This window comes from Aquarana catesbeiana, linkage group LG04, assembly GCF_042186555.1.
Source record: "Aquarana catesbeiana isolate 2022-GZ linkage group LG04, ASM4218655v1, whole genome shotgun sequence".
NCBI classification, from domain to species: Eukaryota; Metazoa; Chordata; class Amphibia; order Anura; family Ranidae; genus Aquarana; species Aquarana catesbeiana.
The window spans coordinates 691522079-691535918 of record NC_133327.1 but is presented as its reverse complement, the minus strand read 5'-3'; the positions used below and the strand labels follow the sequence as shown (position 1 = coordinate 691535918).

The window sequence follows — 13840 nt, the reverse complement described above, 5'->3', positions numbered from 1 at the left end:
AATGACACACTGACACTTGGGGGTCCCAGAACAATGACACTTGGGGGTCCAGAACAATGACATCTGACACTTGGGGATCCCAGAACAATGACACCCTGACACTTGGGGTCCCAGAACAATGACACACTGACACTTGGGGGTCCAGAACAATGACACACTGACACTTGGGGTCCCAGAACAATGACACACTGACACTTGGGGTCCCAGAACAATGACACACTGACACTTGGGGGTCCCAGAACAATGACACACTGACACTTGGGGATCCAGAACAATGACACCCTGACACTTGGGGGTCCCAGAACAATGACACTCTGACACTTGGGAGTCCAGAACAATGACATACTGACACCTGGGGATCCCAGAACAATGACACACCAACACTCGGGGGTCCAGAACAATGACACACTGACACTCGGGGGTCCCAGAACAATGACACCCTGACACTTGGGGGTCCCAGAACAATGACACTCGGGGGTCCCAGAACAATGACAACATGACACTTGGGGGTCCCAGAACAATGACATCCTGACACTCGGGGGCCCAAGAACTATGACACCCTGACACTTGGGAGTCCAGAACAATGACACACTGACACTTGGGGGTCCCAGAACAATGACACACTGACACTTGGGGTCCCAGAACAATGACACACTGACACTTGGGGGTCCAGAACAATGACACACTGACACTTGGGGGTCCAGAACAATGACACACTAATGCTTGGGGGTCCAGAACAATGACACTCTGACACTTGGGGGTCCAGAACAATGACACACTAATGCTTGGGGGTCCAGAACAATGACACACTGACACTTGGGGGTCCAGAACAATGACACTCTGACACTTGGGGGTCCAGAACAATGACACCCTGACACTTGGGGGTCCCAGAACAATGACACTCTGACACTTGGGGATCCCAGAACAATGACACCCTGACACTTGGGGGTCCCAGAATAATGACACACTTACACTTGGGGGTTCTAGAACAATGACACACTGACATTTGGGAATCCAGAACAATGACATCTGACACTTGGGGGTCCCAGAACAATGACACACTGACACTTGGGGGTCCAGAACAATGACACCCTGACACTTGGGAGTCCCAGAACAATGACACACTGACATTTGGGGGTCCAGAACAATGACACACTGACACTTGGGGGTCCAGAACGATGACACACTGACATTTGGGAATCCAGAACAATGACATCTGACACTTGGGGGTCCCAGAACAATGACACACTGACACTTGGGGGTCCCAGAACAATGACACACTGACACTTGGGGGTCCAGAACAATGACACACTGACACTTGGGAATCCAGAACAATGACATCTGACACTTGGTGGTCCCAGAACAATGACACACTGACACTTGGGGGTCCAGAACGATGACACACTGACATTTGGGAATCCAGAACAATGACACACTGACACTTGGTGGTCCCAGAACAATGACACACTGACACTTGGGGGTCCAGAACAATGACACACTGACACTTGGGGGTCCCAGAACAATGACACACTGACACTTGGGGGTCCAGAACAATGACACACTGACACTTGGGAATCCAGAACAATGACATCTGACACTTGGGGGTCCAGAACAATGACACACTGACACTTGGGGGTCCAGAACAATGACACACTAATGCTTGGGGGTCCAGAACAATGACACTCTGACACTTGGGGGTCCAGAACAATGACACACTAATGCTTGGGGGTCCAGAACAATGACACACTGACACTTGGGGGTCCAGAACAATGACACTCTGACACTTGGGGGTCCAGAACAATGACACTCTGACACTTGGGGATCCCAGAACAATGACACCCTGACACTTGGGGGTCCCAGAATAATGACACACTTACACTTGGGGGTTCTAGAACAATGACACACTGACATTTGGGAATCCAGAACAATGACATCTGACACTTGGGGGTCCCAGAACAATGACACACTGACACTTGGGGGTCCAGAACAATGACACCCTGACACTTGGGGGTCCCAGAACAATGACACACTGACATTTGGGGGTCCAGAACAATGACACACTGACACTTGGGGGTCCAGAACGATGACACACTGACATTTGGGAATCCAGAACAATGACATCTGACACTTGGGGGTCCCAGAACAATGACACACTGACACTTGGGGGTCCCAGAACAATGACACACTGACACTTGGGGGTCCAGAACAATGACACACTGACACTTGGGAATCCAGAACAATGACATCTGACACTTGGTGGTCCCAGAACAATGACACACTGACACTTGGGGGTCCAGAACGATGACACACTGACATTTGGGAATCCAGAACAATGACACACTGACACTTGGTGGTCCCAGAACAATGACACACTGACACTTGGGGGTCCAGAACAATGACACACTGACACTTGGGGGTCCCAGAACAATGACACACTGACACTTGGGGGTCCAGAACAATGACACACTGACACTTGGGAATCCAGAACAATGACATCTGACACTTGGTGGTCCCAGAACAATGACACCCTGACACTTGGGGGTCCAGAACAATGACACACTGACACTTGGGGGTCCAGAACAATGACACACTGACACTTGGGGGTCCCAGAACAATGACACACTTACACTTGGGGGTCCCAGAACAATGACACACCAACACTTGGGGGTCCAGAACAATGACACACTAACATTTGGGGGTCCAAAACAATGACACACCAACACTTGGGGGTCCAGAACAATGACACACTGACACTCGGGGGTCCCAGAACAATGACACCCTGACACTTGGGGGCCCCAGAACAATGACACACTGACACTTGGGGGGTAAAGAACAATGACAACATGACACGTGGGGGCCCCAGAACAATGACATCCTGACACTCGGGAACAATGACACCCTGACACTTGGGGGAGTCCCAGAACAATGACACCCTGACACTTGGGGATCCCAGAACAATGACACACTTACACTTGGGGATCCAGAACAATGACACACTGACACTTGGGGGTCCAGAACAATGGCACTCCCACCCCCCATTCCATGGGGTGATGAACCCTTCCTCTTACCTATAACGAAGCTCTTTCTCTGCGTTGTAATCTCTTTCTGTATATAGCTCTCCTCTATTACATCACACTGACCTCGTACAGATCAATCAGATCTAAAGGATCAAAGAGTAAGACTGAAATAGAAGGAGCATGATAGGGAGAAGTGACGAGATGACAGGGATAAAATTTCTCTGACATCTCATGTTTATGATGTTCTATCAATATGTGAGCAGATTGCTGCCGTTATCGTCCAGTTCAATGTCACCCTGTCACAGCCTTGACCTGATCCAGAGATACCGAGGTCTGGAGACAATTACCAACTCATTCTGATCAGTCATTGTTATGTATACAAACACTTCATCGGCTGCCAGGTGCACCAAACATCTAGACCTGGGGTCTCCAAACTGCAGCCTGCAAGGCCAGTAAAGCCCCCCCCCCTCCTTATTTGGAATCGGTTGCCCAACACAATGTTCCAACAGCAGGTCTGGATTTTAAGGCCTTTCAAAGGAAGTTAGTTGACTCAATGATAGAAAGATCAAATGTTATGAGGAACGATTTTTCTATGAATGTTCAAAGAAAAATCTACTGGTGTATGGCCATCTTTAGAAAGGTATAGAGGGTGTTGTAATACTGTATCTCTTGGCAGTGCTCTGTGTGGATGTGTAGTAGACTACCCAGAAGGCTCAACAGAAATTGAAGTTCTTAGATCTTTCAATAAGCAGTACCAGGTAAGCATGTGATATAAATCACAGTATTCATAGATGAAACGGAAAATCCCATGTGTTTTCAGGGAGTATGCATTATGATATTTAGATGGGACTTTCATATTTTTGCGTGCTTGCTGTTCTGTATTCTTCTTTTTGTATTCTGTACTTATTACTTACTATTGGACCTTTCTGCTGCCTGACACAATTGACCACCCTCCTCAAAATATTCCACCCGCTTGGCCTCCAAGAATCTGCTCCTTTCTGGTTCTCTTCCTACCTTCCTAGTGTCACCTACAACCCTACCTCTCCTCTTCCTCTTTCTGTAAGGGGTCCCAAGGCTTAGTCCTCTGACCCCTTCTATTCTCTATCTGCACTTCCTCCCTGGGCCATTTGATAACCTTGCATGCTTTTCAATTCCAGCTCCATGTCGATGGCACCCAAATCTATCTCTAATTCTTACCTGACACCTTCTGTCTTCTCATGCATCACATATACAGTCAGGTCCATAAATATTGGGACACCGACACAATTCTAATCTTTTTGGCTCTATACACCACAATGGATTTGAAATGAAACAAACAAGATGTGCTTTAACTGCAGACTTTCAGCTTTAATTTGAGGATATTTACATCCAAATCAGGTGAACGGTGTAGGAATTACAACAGTTTGTATATGTGCCTCCCACTTTTTAAGGGACCAAAAGTAATGGGACAGATTAACGGTGTAGGAATTACAACAGTTTGTATGTGTGCCTCCCACTTTTTAAGGGACCAAAAGTAATGGGACAGATTAACAATCATCCATCAAACTTTCACTTTTTAATACTTGGTTGCAAATCCTTTGCAGTCAATTACAGCCTGAAGTCTGGAACGCATAGACATCACCAGACGTTGGGTTTCATCCCTGGTGATGCTCTGCCAGGCCTCTACTGCAACTGTCTTCAGTTCCTGCTTGTTCTTGGGGCATTTTCCCTTCAGTTTTGTCTTCAGCAAGTGAAATGCATGCTCAATCGGATTCAGGTCAGGTGATTGACTTGGCCATTGCATAACATTCCACTTCTTTCCCTTAAAAAACTCTTTGGTTGCTTTCGCAGTATGCTTCGGGTCATTGTCCATCTGCACTGTGAAGCGCCGTCCAATGAGTTCTGAAGCATTTTGCTGAATATAAGCAGATAATATTGTCCGAAACACTTCAGAATTCATCCTGCTGCTTTTGTCAGCAGTCACATCATCAATAAATACAAGAGAACCAGTTCCATTGGCAGCCATACATGCCCACGCCATGACACTACCACCACCATGCTTCACTGATGAGGTGGTATGCTTTGGATCATGAGCAGTTCCTTTCCTTCTCCATACTCTTCTCTTCCCATCACTCTGGTACAAGTTGATCTTGGTCTCATCTGTCCATAGGATGTTCTTCCAGAACTGTGAAGGCTTTTTTAGATGTTGTTTGGCAAACTCTAATCTGGCCTTCCTGTTTTTGAGGCCCACCAATGGTTTACATCTTGTGGTGAACCCTCTGTATTCACTCTGGTGAAGTCTTCTCTTGAGTGTTGACTATAACACACATACACCTACCTCCTGGAGAGTGTTCTTGATCTGGCCAACTGTTGTGAAGGGTGTTTTCTTCACCAGGGAAAGAATTCTTCAGTCATCCACCACAGTTGTTTTCCGTGGTCTTCCGGGTCTTTTGGTGTTGCTGAGCTCAACGATGCGTTCTTTCTTTTTAAGGATGTTCCAAACAGTTGATTTGGCCACACCTAATGTTTTTGCTATCTCTCTGATGGGTTTGTTTTGTTTTTTCAGCCTAATGATGGCTTGTTTCACTGATAGTGACAACTGTTTGGATCTCATATTGAGAGTTGACAGCAACAGTTTCCAAATGCAAATAGCACACTTGAAATGAACTCTGGACCTTTTATCTGCTCCTTGTAAATGGGATAATGAGGGAATAACACACACCTGGCCATTGAACAGCTGAGCAGCCAATTGTCCCATTACTTTTGGTGGGAGGCACATATACAAACTGTTGTAATTCTTACACTGTTCACCTGATTTGGATATAAATACCCTCAAATTAAAGCTGAAAGTCTGCAGTTAAAGCACATCTTGTTTGTTTCATTTCAAATCCATTGTGGTAGTGTATAGAGCCAAAAAGATTAGAATTGTGTCGATGTCCCAATATTTATGGACCTGACTGTATTAACTGACATCGCAATATGGATGTCACATCACTTTCTCAACCTAATTTTTTTTTTAAACTGAGCTTATAATAATTTCTACCCTTCCCATGTCCCTTTCCCAGACTTCTCTATTGAGATCAATGACAGAACTATCAGTCCCTCCCCTCATACCAGGGTGCTAGACATAATCATAGATTTGACTTCTACTTTCAGCCCCACATCCAATCACTGTTGAAATCTTGGCACCTTCACCTACATACCATTTCCAAATGATGCCCCTTCTTAACCAACGACACCACCGAGCTACTAATCCACTGCCTTCTTATCTCAATTATTGCCACTCCTTCCTTATTGGCCAGCCTCTACATAGACTATCCTCCCTTAAGTCCATCATGAATGATGCTGTCTCATCTACCTTACCAACCGCTCAGTGTCCTCCCCCTCTCTCTGCCAATCCCTCCACTGGCTTCCATTCAGTGTCCTTCACCCCTCTCTCTGCCATTCCCTCCACTGGCTTCTATTCAGTGTCCTTCATCCCTCTTATCTGACCCTTCCACTGGATTCCATTCATTGACCTCCACAACCCACTCTGCCAATCCCTTCACTGGTCTCTATTCAGTGTCCTCCACCTCTCTCTGCCAGTCCCTCCACTGGCTTCCATTTGGTGTCCTCCACCCCTCTCTGCCAATCCCTCCATTGGTCTCCATTCAATGTCCTCCACCCCACTCTGCCAATCCCTCCACCGGCGTCCATTCAGTGTCCTCCATCCCTCTCTGCCAGTCCCTCCACTGGCTTCTATTCATTGGCCTCCACCCCTCTCTGCCAATCCCTTCACTGGCTTCCATTCAGTGTCCTCCACCCCTCTATGCCAATCCCCCTACTGGTCTCCATTCAGTGACCTCCACTTCTCTCTGCCAATCCCTCCAGTGGTCTCCATTCAGTGTCCTCCACCATTCGCTTCCATTCCCTCTAATGGCTTCCACACAGTGTCCTCCACCCCATTCTGCTAATCCCTCCACGGCTCCACTGGCTTCTATTCAGTGTCCTCCACCCCTCTCTGCCAATCCCTCCACTGGTCTCCATTTAGTGTCCTCCACCCCTCCCTGCCTATCTTTTCACTGGCTTCCATTCAGTGTCCTCTGCTCCTCTCTGCCAAGCCCTTCACTGGTCTCAATTCAGTGACCTCCACCCCTCTCTGCCAATACCTCCAGTGGTCTCCATTCAGTATCCTCCACCACTCGCTTCCAATCCCTCTAATGGCTTCCACCTAGTGTCCTCCACCCCTCTCTGCCAATCCCTCCACTGGCTTCCATTCAGTGTCCTCAACCACATTCTGCCAATCCCTCCATGGCTCCATTGGCTGCCATTCAGTGTCCTCCACCCCTCTCTGCCAATCTCTTCACTGGTGTCCATTCAGTGACATCCACCCCTCTCTGCCAATCCCTCCAGTGGTCTCCATTCAGTGTCCTCCACCACTCACTTCCAATCCCTCCACTGGCTTCTATTCAGTGTCCTCCGTGCCTCTCTCCTAAGCCCTTCACTGGTCTCCATTCAGTGACCTCCACCCCTCTCTGCCAATACCTCCAGTGGTCTCCATTCAGTATCCTCCACCACTTGCTTCCAATCCCTCTAATGGCTTCCACCTAGTGTCCTCCACTCCTCTCTGCCAATCCCTCCACAGGCTTCCATTCAGTGTCCTCCACCCCATTCTGCCAATCCCTCCAAGGCTCCACTGGCTTCCATTCAGTGTCCTCCACCCCCCTCATCTGATCCTTCCACTGGGTTTTATTCAGTGTCCTCCACCCCTCTCATCCGATCCTTGCACTGGCTTCCATTCAGTGTCCTCCACTCCTCACTCCGCCAATCCCTCCACTGGCTTCTATTCAGTGTCCTCCACCTCTCTCATCAGATCCTTCCACTGGCTTCTATTCAGTGTCCTCCCCCCTCTTATCTGATCATTCCACTGGCCTCCATTCAGTGTCCTCCACCCCTCTCATCCGAGCCTTCCACTGGCTTCTTCCATGCATGGTGTCTTCCACCACTTTCTACCAATCCCTCCACTGGCCTCCATTCAGTGTCCTCCACCCCGCTCTGCCAATCCTTTCACTAGTCTCCATTCATTGTCCTCTACCAATCCCTCCACTGGCCTCCATTAGGTGTCCTCCACCCCTCTCTGACAATCCCTCTAATGGCTTCCACTCAGTGCCCACCACCCCTCTCTGCCAATCCCTCCACTGGCTTCCATTCTGTGTCCTCCACCCCTCTCATCTGATCCTTCCACAGGCCTCCATTCAGTGTCCTCCACCCCTCTCATCCGATCCCTGCACTGGCTTCTATTTAGTGTCCTCCACCTCTCACATCTGATCCTTCCACTGGCTTCTATTTAGTGTCCTCCACCCCTCCTATCTGATACTTCCACTGGCTTCCATTAAGTGTCCTCTCCCCTCTCATCTGATCATTCCACTGGCCTCCATTCAGTGTCCTCCACCCCTCTCATCCGATCCTTCCACTAGCTTCCATTCAGTGTCCTCCACCACTTTCTACCAATCCCTCCACTGGCCTCCATTCAGTGTCCTCCACCCCTCTCTGCCAATCCTTTCACTAGTCTCCATTCAGTGTCCTCTACCAATCCCTCCACTGGCCTCCATTCAGTGTCCTCCACCCTTCTCTGGCAATCCCTCTAATGGCTTCCACTCAGTGTCCAACGTCCCTCCCTACCAATCCCTCCACTGGTCTCCATTCAGTGTCCTCCACCCCTCTCTGCCAATCCCTCCACTGGTCTCCATTCAGTGTCCTCCACTCCTCTCTACCAATCCCTCCACTGGTCTCCATTCAGTGTCCTCCACCCCTCTCCACCAATCCTTCCACTGGTCTCCATTCAGTGTCCTCCACCCCTCCCTGCCAATCCCTCCACTGGTCTCCATTCAGTGTCCTCCACCCCTCCCTGACAATCCCTCCACTTGTCTCCATTCAGTGTCCTCCACCCCTCCCTGCCAATCCCTCCACTGGCCTCCATTCTGTGTCCTCCACCCCTCTCTGCCATTCCCTTTAATGGCTTCCACTCAGTGTCCACCATCTGTCTCTGCTAATCCTTCCACTGTCTCCATTCAGTGTCTTCCATCCCTCTCTGCCAGCCACTTCAATGGCTTCCATTCAGTGTTCTCCACCCCTCTCTGCCAGTCCCTCCACTGGCTTCCATTTACATTCCTGCGTCTGCCAATCTATCCACTGCCCTCTATTCAGTGTCCTCCACTCCTCTCTGCCAGTCCCTTTATTGGCTTTTGCTTGCCCAATGCATAAAATTATAAAAAACTAACAACATACAAAGCCAGTGCGCACCTGTTGAGGTTTTGGGGTGTCTCTATTTTCCTCCTTTGCTCCATATACTTTTTTTTAATGCTATAGGAGAAATGAAGGTTAAATGGTGCAATGTCCTTTCAGGAAAAAACTCGCCAGTTGGTGGAGAGCGGATTGTACGACACCACAGATGATTTCACCGTCGTCATTCAGCCGTTTTTGGAACATCTCGAGCTTCCCCGAACTCCGGTAACACTGACATGATAAGAGAAGGCTTAAAGCCTCGAAATGTTTGTCACAGACACTTTACTATACGTGTTCCTTATTGTATCCAATATGACAGATCTCTCATCTCTATAACACTACTTATATATTTTATAGTGGGTGATTTTATTTTATTGTTTGTTGTGTCTTCAAATTATGGACCAGGGGCTACATCTGGCCCACCACACTATATTACCCGGCCCACAGCAATAATGATGTATCGGGGGCTTCTGGTGTAAAATAACGAATCTGATGGAAGGGAAGCTCTGATATGATGGAGGCCTCTGATGTGAAGGGTGATCTCTGATGTGAAGGGAGGACCTCTGATGTGAAGGGAGGACCTCTGATGTGAAGGGAGGACCTCTGATGTGATAGAGGGGACTCTCCTACTGTAGCACCCCCAAATGGAAGTTTCCATAGAGATTCCTATATCCTAATAATTTTGTTTAATTATATCCCTCGCTGGCACTAGGTTGCTGTCAGCATTAGCAGATGCCAGGCTGTGGGACTACGCATGTGCAGTTGGACCGCAGACTTATCTTGACCACATTTGCTGGAACTTGCTGGTGGGGGGACCGATTGATGCTGGGGGGGGATCTTTTGTTGCCTGGGGGGGGGGGTATTGCTGCTCAGGGGCCTATTGTTGCTGGGGGATCTTTAGTTGCTGAAGGTTCTGTATTTGTTGAGTGGATCTATAATTGCTGGTGGGGGGGGGTCTATTATTGCTGGGAGGATCTATATTAGCTGGAGGTTCTGTATTTGCTGAGTGGAGCTATAATTGCTGGTGGGGGTTTATTGTTGCTGGGAGGGGAGGATCTATATTTGCTGGAGGTTCTGTACTTGCTCAGTGGATCTATAATTGCTGGGGGGTCTATTGTTGCTTATCATTAATCAGTGCTGGTAAACCGCAGCATGTGAAAGCAGCCTTATAGGGGGCTCTGGACAGTAAGGGCTCATTTACATTTGTGGTTTGGGGGGTGCTAACACCCCATAGATAGGGTTGTCACCCATCCGGGATTCACCTGCACAGTCCGGGTTTTGAATGATGTGTCTGGGTTTCAGACTACCTAAAACTCGGACACATTATTTAGTTCAAACTGTGGTTCTCCAATGTGTGGGTGGGAAATTTGAAGCCCAGCAGCCGGAAGGTACACCATGGATGAAAGGTGCTGGTGACTGAGGGGTGCTCTGCAGACTCTGATGTAAGGCTTTGGGAACCCTGATTTAAGAGGGAATGCTGGGAACTCCGATGTAAGTGGGGGCTTTGGTGAGAAACCCCTTTACAGCAGAGTTCCCCTTTACACCAGAGTGTTTCCCCTTTAAAAAAAAAAAAGAAGTTTGGCTTAAAGAAAAGGTGGCAACCAGTGGCGGCTGGTGGTATATATGTATATATTTTTTTGGGGGTGGCAAACAATGCACCCGCACAACCCCCCCCCCCCCCGATTGGTCACCAGCCCCGCACTTATCCTATCTAGGTTGCGGGCAGCGCTTCCTCTGGTCGGCGGCTTCCCCTGAGTCTTCTCCTGCTTGGCATCACAGCGGCTTCCACCATGCGTCTCCTCCCTCATCCTCCTAGGCGGCCAAACGGATCTCCTCTCTGCCAATTGGATGACAGGTCTCCGATTGGCCAGGAGGAGAATCAGGAAGACAATATTCATTCACTATTATCACACAACTGGGTGGACTCAGGGCGCGGTGCTCTGCGCCATGAGCACACCCTTTTTTGAAGCCTATTAGAGCCTCTGGCTTTAATCACGTGCTTCAAAAAAAAAAAAAAAACCATTGGAATCCATGTGTCCGGTGCCCCGCATGTAGATGAGGGGGCCGGACGCAAGAATAAAGTGGGCGGTGCCCCTGCGCCCTGCATTATGGGCCACAACTGATGCACCCTCAGAAGCATACAAACCCTCAGTTGGTCCAGAGGAAGGCCTAATAAAGTCCAATTTACTTATTTAGGGGGGTAGCGCACCTGCGCCCTGTATGGACTCTACCCTACCTATAGATCATTGTGGCCCACAAACAGTTACCAAATCACTTAAGTGGCCCTCACTCTTCAAAAGGCTGAGCACCCCTGGGCTAGACTAATGAATTGTCTCTTAGATGGAATGTGAGTGTGACATGAAACCACATAAAAATTACTTTCAGGTAAAATAGATAATAATAACATAAAATTAATAAAAAATACACCAAAGTCCCATTGATTACCTTCAGCAGGTCACGGCGGGATGATATGGGTGGAAAATGAGAGTCGTATATCTGCATAATGGAGCTTAATAGCCATTTTATCACATGCTGTAAAAAGTAACTGTTATCTTTTGTACATATTATGATTAGCGAAGGACGGAGATAAATCAGAGGAAGATACAAAGTACACAAATGTATAGAATAGAAGGTCCCAAAGATATTCCTTGGCATGAAGTGATCACTGCAGATCTGTGCAATTAAAAGTGGAAGGAGATCACTGTATGTGGCTTCATTATAAATATAGGTGAAGTGACCTCTGGCAGCTACCAATCGGCCAATGAACCCAGGTCTCCTTTAAAGGAGCATACATTGAAAACAGTTAAAAGTTGTTGTTTTTTTGTTTTTGTATTTTATAATAATAATGCAAACAAAGTTGCAAACTTTTTAAAATCACTGGAGATGGACTAACCTTTTAGTAACAAAATTTCCCTTTATTAAGTGTGTATTATTGTGTTATAATTCTTTTATAGTGTTTTGGGGTAGTTCACAAACATCACCTTAGTCTAGGTTCACACCTATGCGGCTGTATTCGATGCGTTTTTCAGGCACGTTTTTCAGTGCATTTTGCATTTTTAAACCAGCGCTTTTTATGTGTTTTTGCATGCAGTTCTCATGCATTTTGGTTTTTTTTTTCTCTTTAAAAGCACTGTGAAACACACTGTATAAAGCTGGTTGCTAAGGAGGGGCCCGGGAAGCCGGCCGCCACGTCCCCAACAACCGATGAGTCATCAGCTGTCAGCGGGGTTCCTGCTGAAAGTCAAATTGAAAAAAAAAAATAAAATTGCTGACAAAAAAATTTGCCAAAAAAACGGCGTGGGGTTCCCCCCCAGGTCCATACCAGCCCCCCCCCCCCCCCCAGGTCCCTGAGTCATCAGCTGTCAGCGGGGTTCCTGCTGAAAGCCAAATTAAAAAATAAATAAATAAAATTGCCAGCAAAAAAATTTGGCAAAAAAACGGCGTGGGGTTCCCCCCCAGGTCCATACCAGGTCCTTCCGGTCTACATGGATTCAGAGGGCAAAAGAAAAAAAACAGCGTAGGGTCCCCCCCCAAAATCCATACCAGACCCTTATCTGAGCCTGCCGCCCGGCAGGTCAGGAGGGGGAGGGGACAAGCGAGCGCTCCCCCCCCTCCTCAACCATACCAGGCCGCATGCCCTCAACATAGGGGATGGGTGCTTTGGGGCGGGGGGGCTTTGCGCTCCCCCTCCACCCCAAAGCACCTTGCCCCCATGTTGATGAGGACAAGGGCCTCTTCCCGACAACCCTAGCCGGTGGTTGTCGGGGTCTGCGGGCGGGGGACTTATCGGAATCTGGAAGCCTCCTTTAACAAGGGGACCCCCAGATCCTGGCCCCCCACCCTATGTGAATGGGTATCGGGTACATCGTACCCCTACCCATTCACCAAAAAAGCAGTGAAAAGAAAAAAACAAGAGCCAGCAGTTTTTGACAATTCTTTTATGAGTAAAATAGCTCTGAGCCGCCGTCTCTCCTGCTGTCATCTCTCCCGGTGCCCTCGACTTCTTCCACCACCGTTTTCTCCCCGAGCTGTCTTGTATCTCCCGGTGTTGTCTTGTTCCTCACGTCGCCGTCTTCTTCTTTTTCTTCTTCCGCCTCGCCACTGCCGGTTACCTGCTAAAAAAAAAAAAAAAAAAATCTGGTCTTGTTTGCGAAGCTGTCTTCCTCCGTTGTTATGTTCCCCGCTGTCCAGTGCCTCTTATATAGGCATTAACGTGGCCATCCAATGACGTCGCCCGGAGAGTCCACCCCTTGTGACATCACATGTCACAAATGGCAATGTCATTGGATGGCCACACCCCATGCCTATATAAGAGGCACCGGACAGCGGGGAACATAACAATGGAGGAAGACAGCTTCGCCAAGACCAGCTTTTTGGGTTTTTTTGTTTTTTTTTATGTGCCACTTTGTGTTGGTCTATCACATAAAATCCCAATAAAATACATTTACATTTTTAGTAACATGACAAAATGTGGAAAATTTCAAGGGGTATGAATACTTTTTCAAGGCACTGTACATTCTTTTGTGCTTATTGATGACAATAATTAAATTGAAGTTTCCAAGCCCGAGTTCCGAATGAAA

At 48.0% G+C, this 13840-nt stretch overlaps 1 protein-coding gene across 1 annotated transcript in view; it reads left to right on the top strand.

Moving 5' to 3' along the window:
- The window catches only part of PLB1 (phospholipase B1), a 166038-nt gene that overhangs the window by 79409 nt on the left and 72789 nt on the right, over nucleotides 1–13840 (top strand). The window contains exons 25-26 of the mRNA XM_073628788.1: nucleotides 3694–3775; nucleotides 9381–9485. Coding sequence (XP_073484889.1) covers nucleotides 3694–3775; nucleotides 9381–9485 — 187 coding nt within the window. The remainder of the gene's footprint in view (nucleotides 1–3693; nucleotides 3776–9380; nucleotides 9486–13840) is intronic.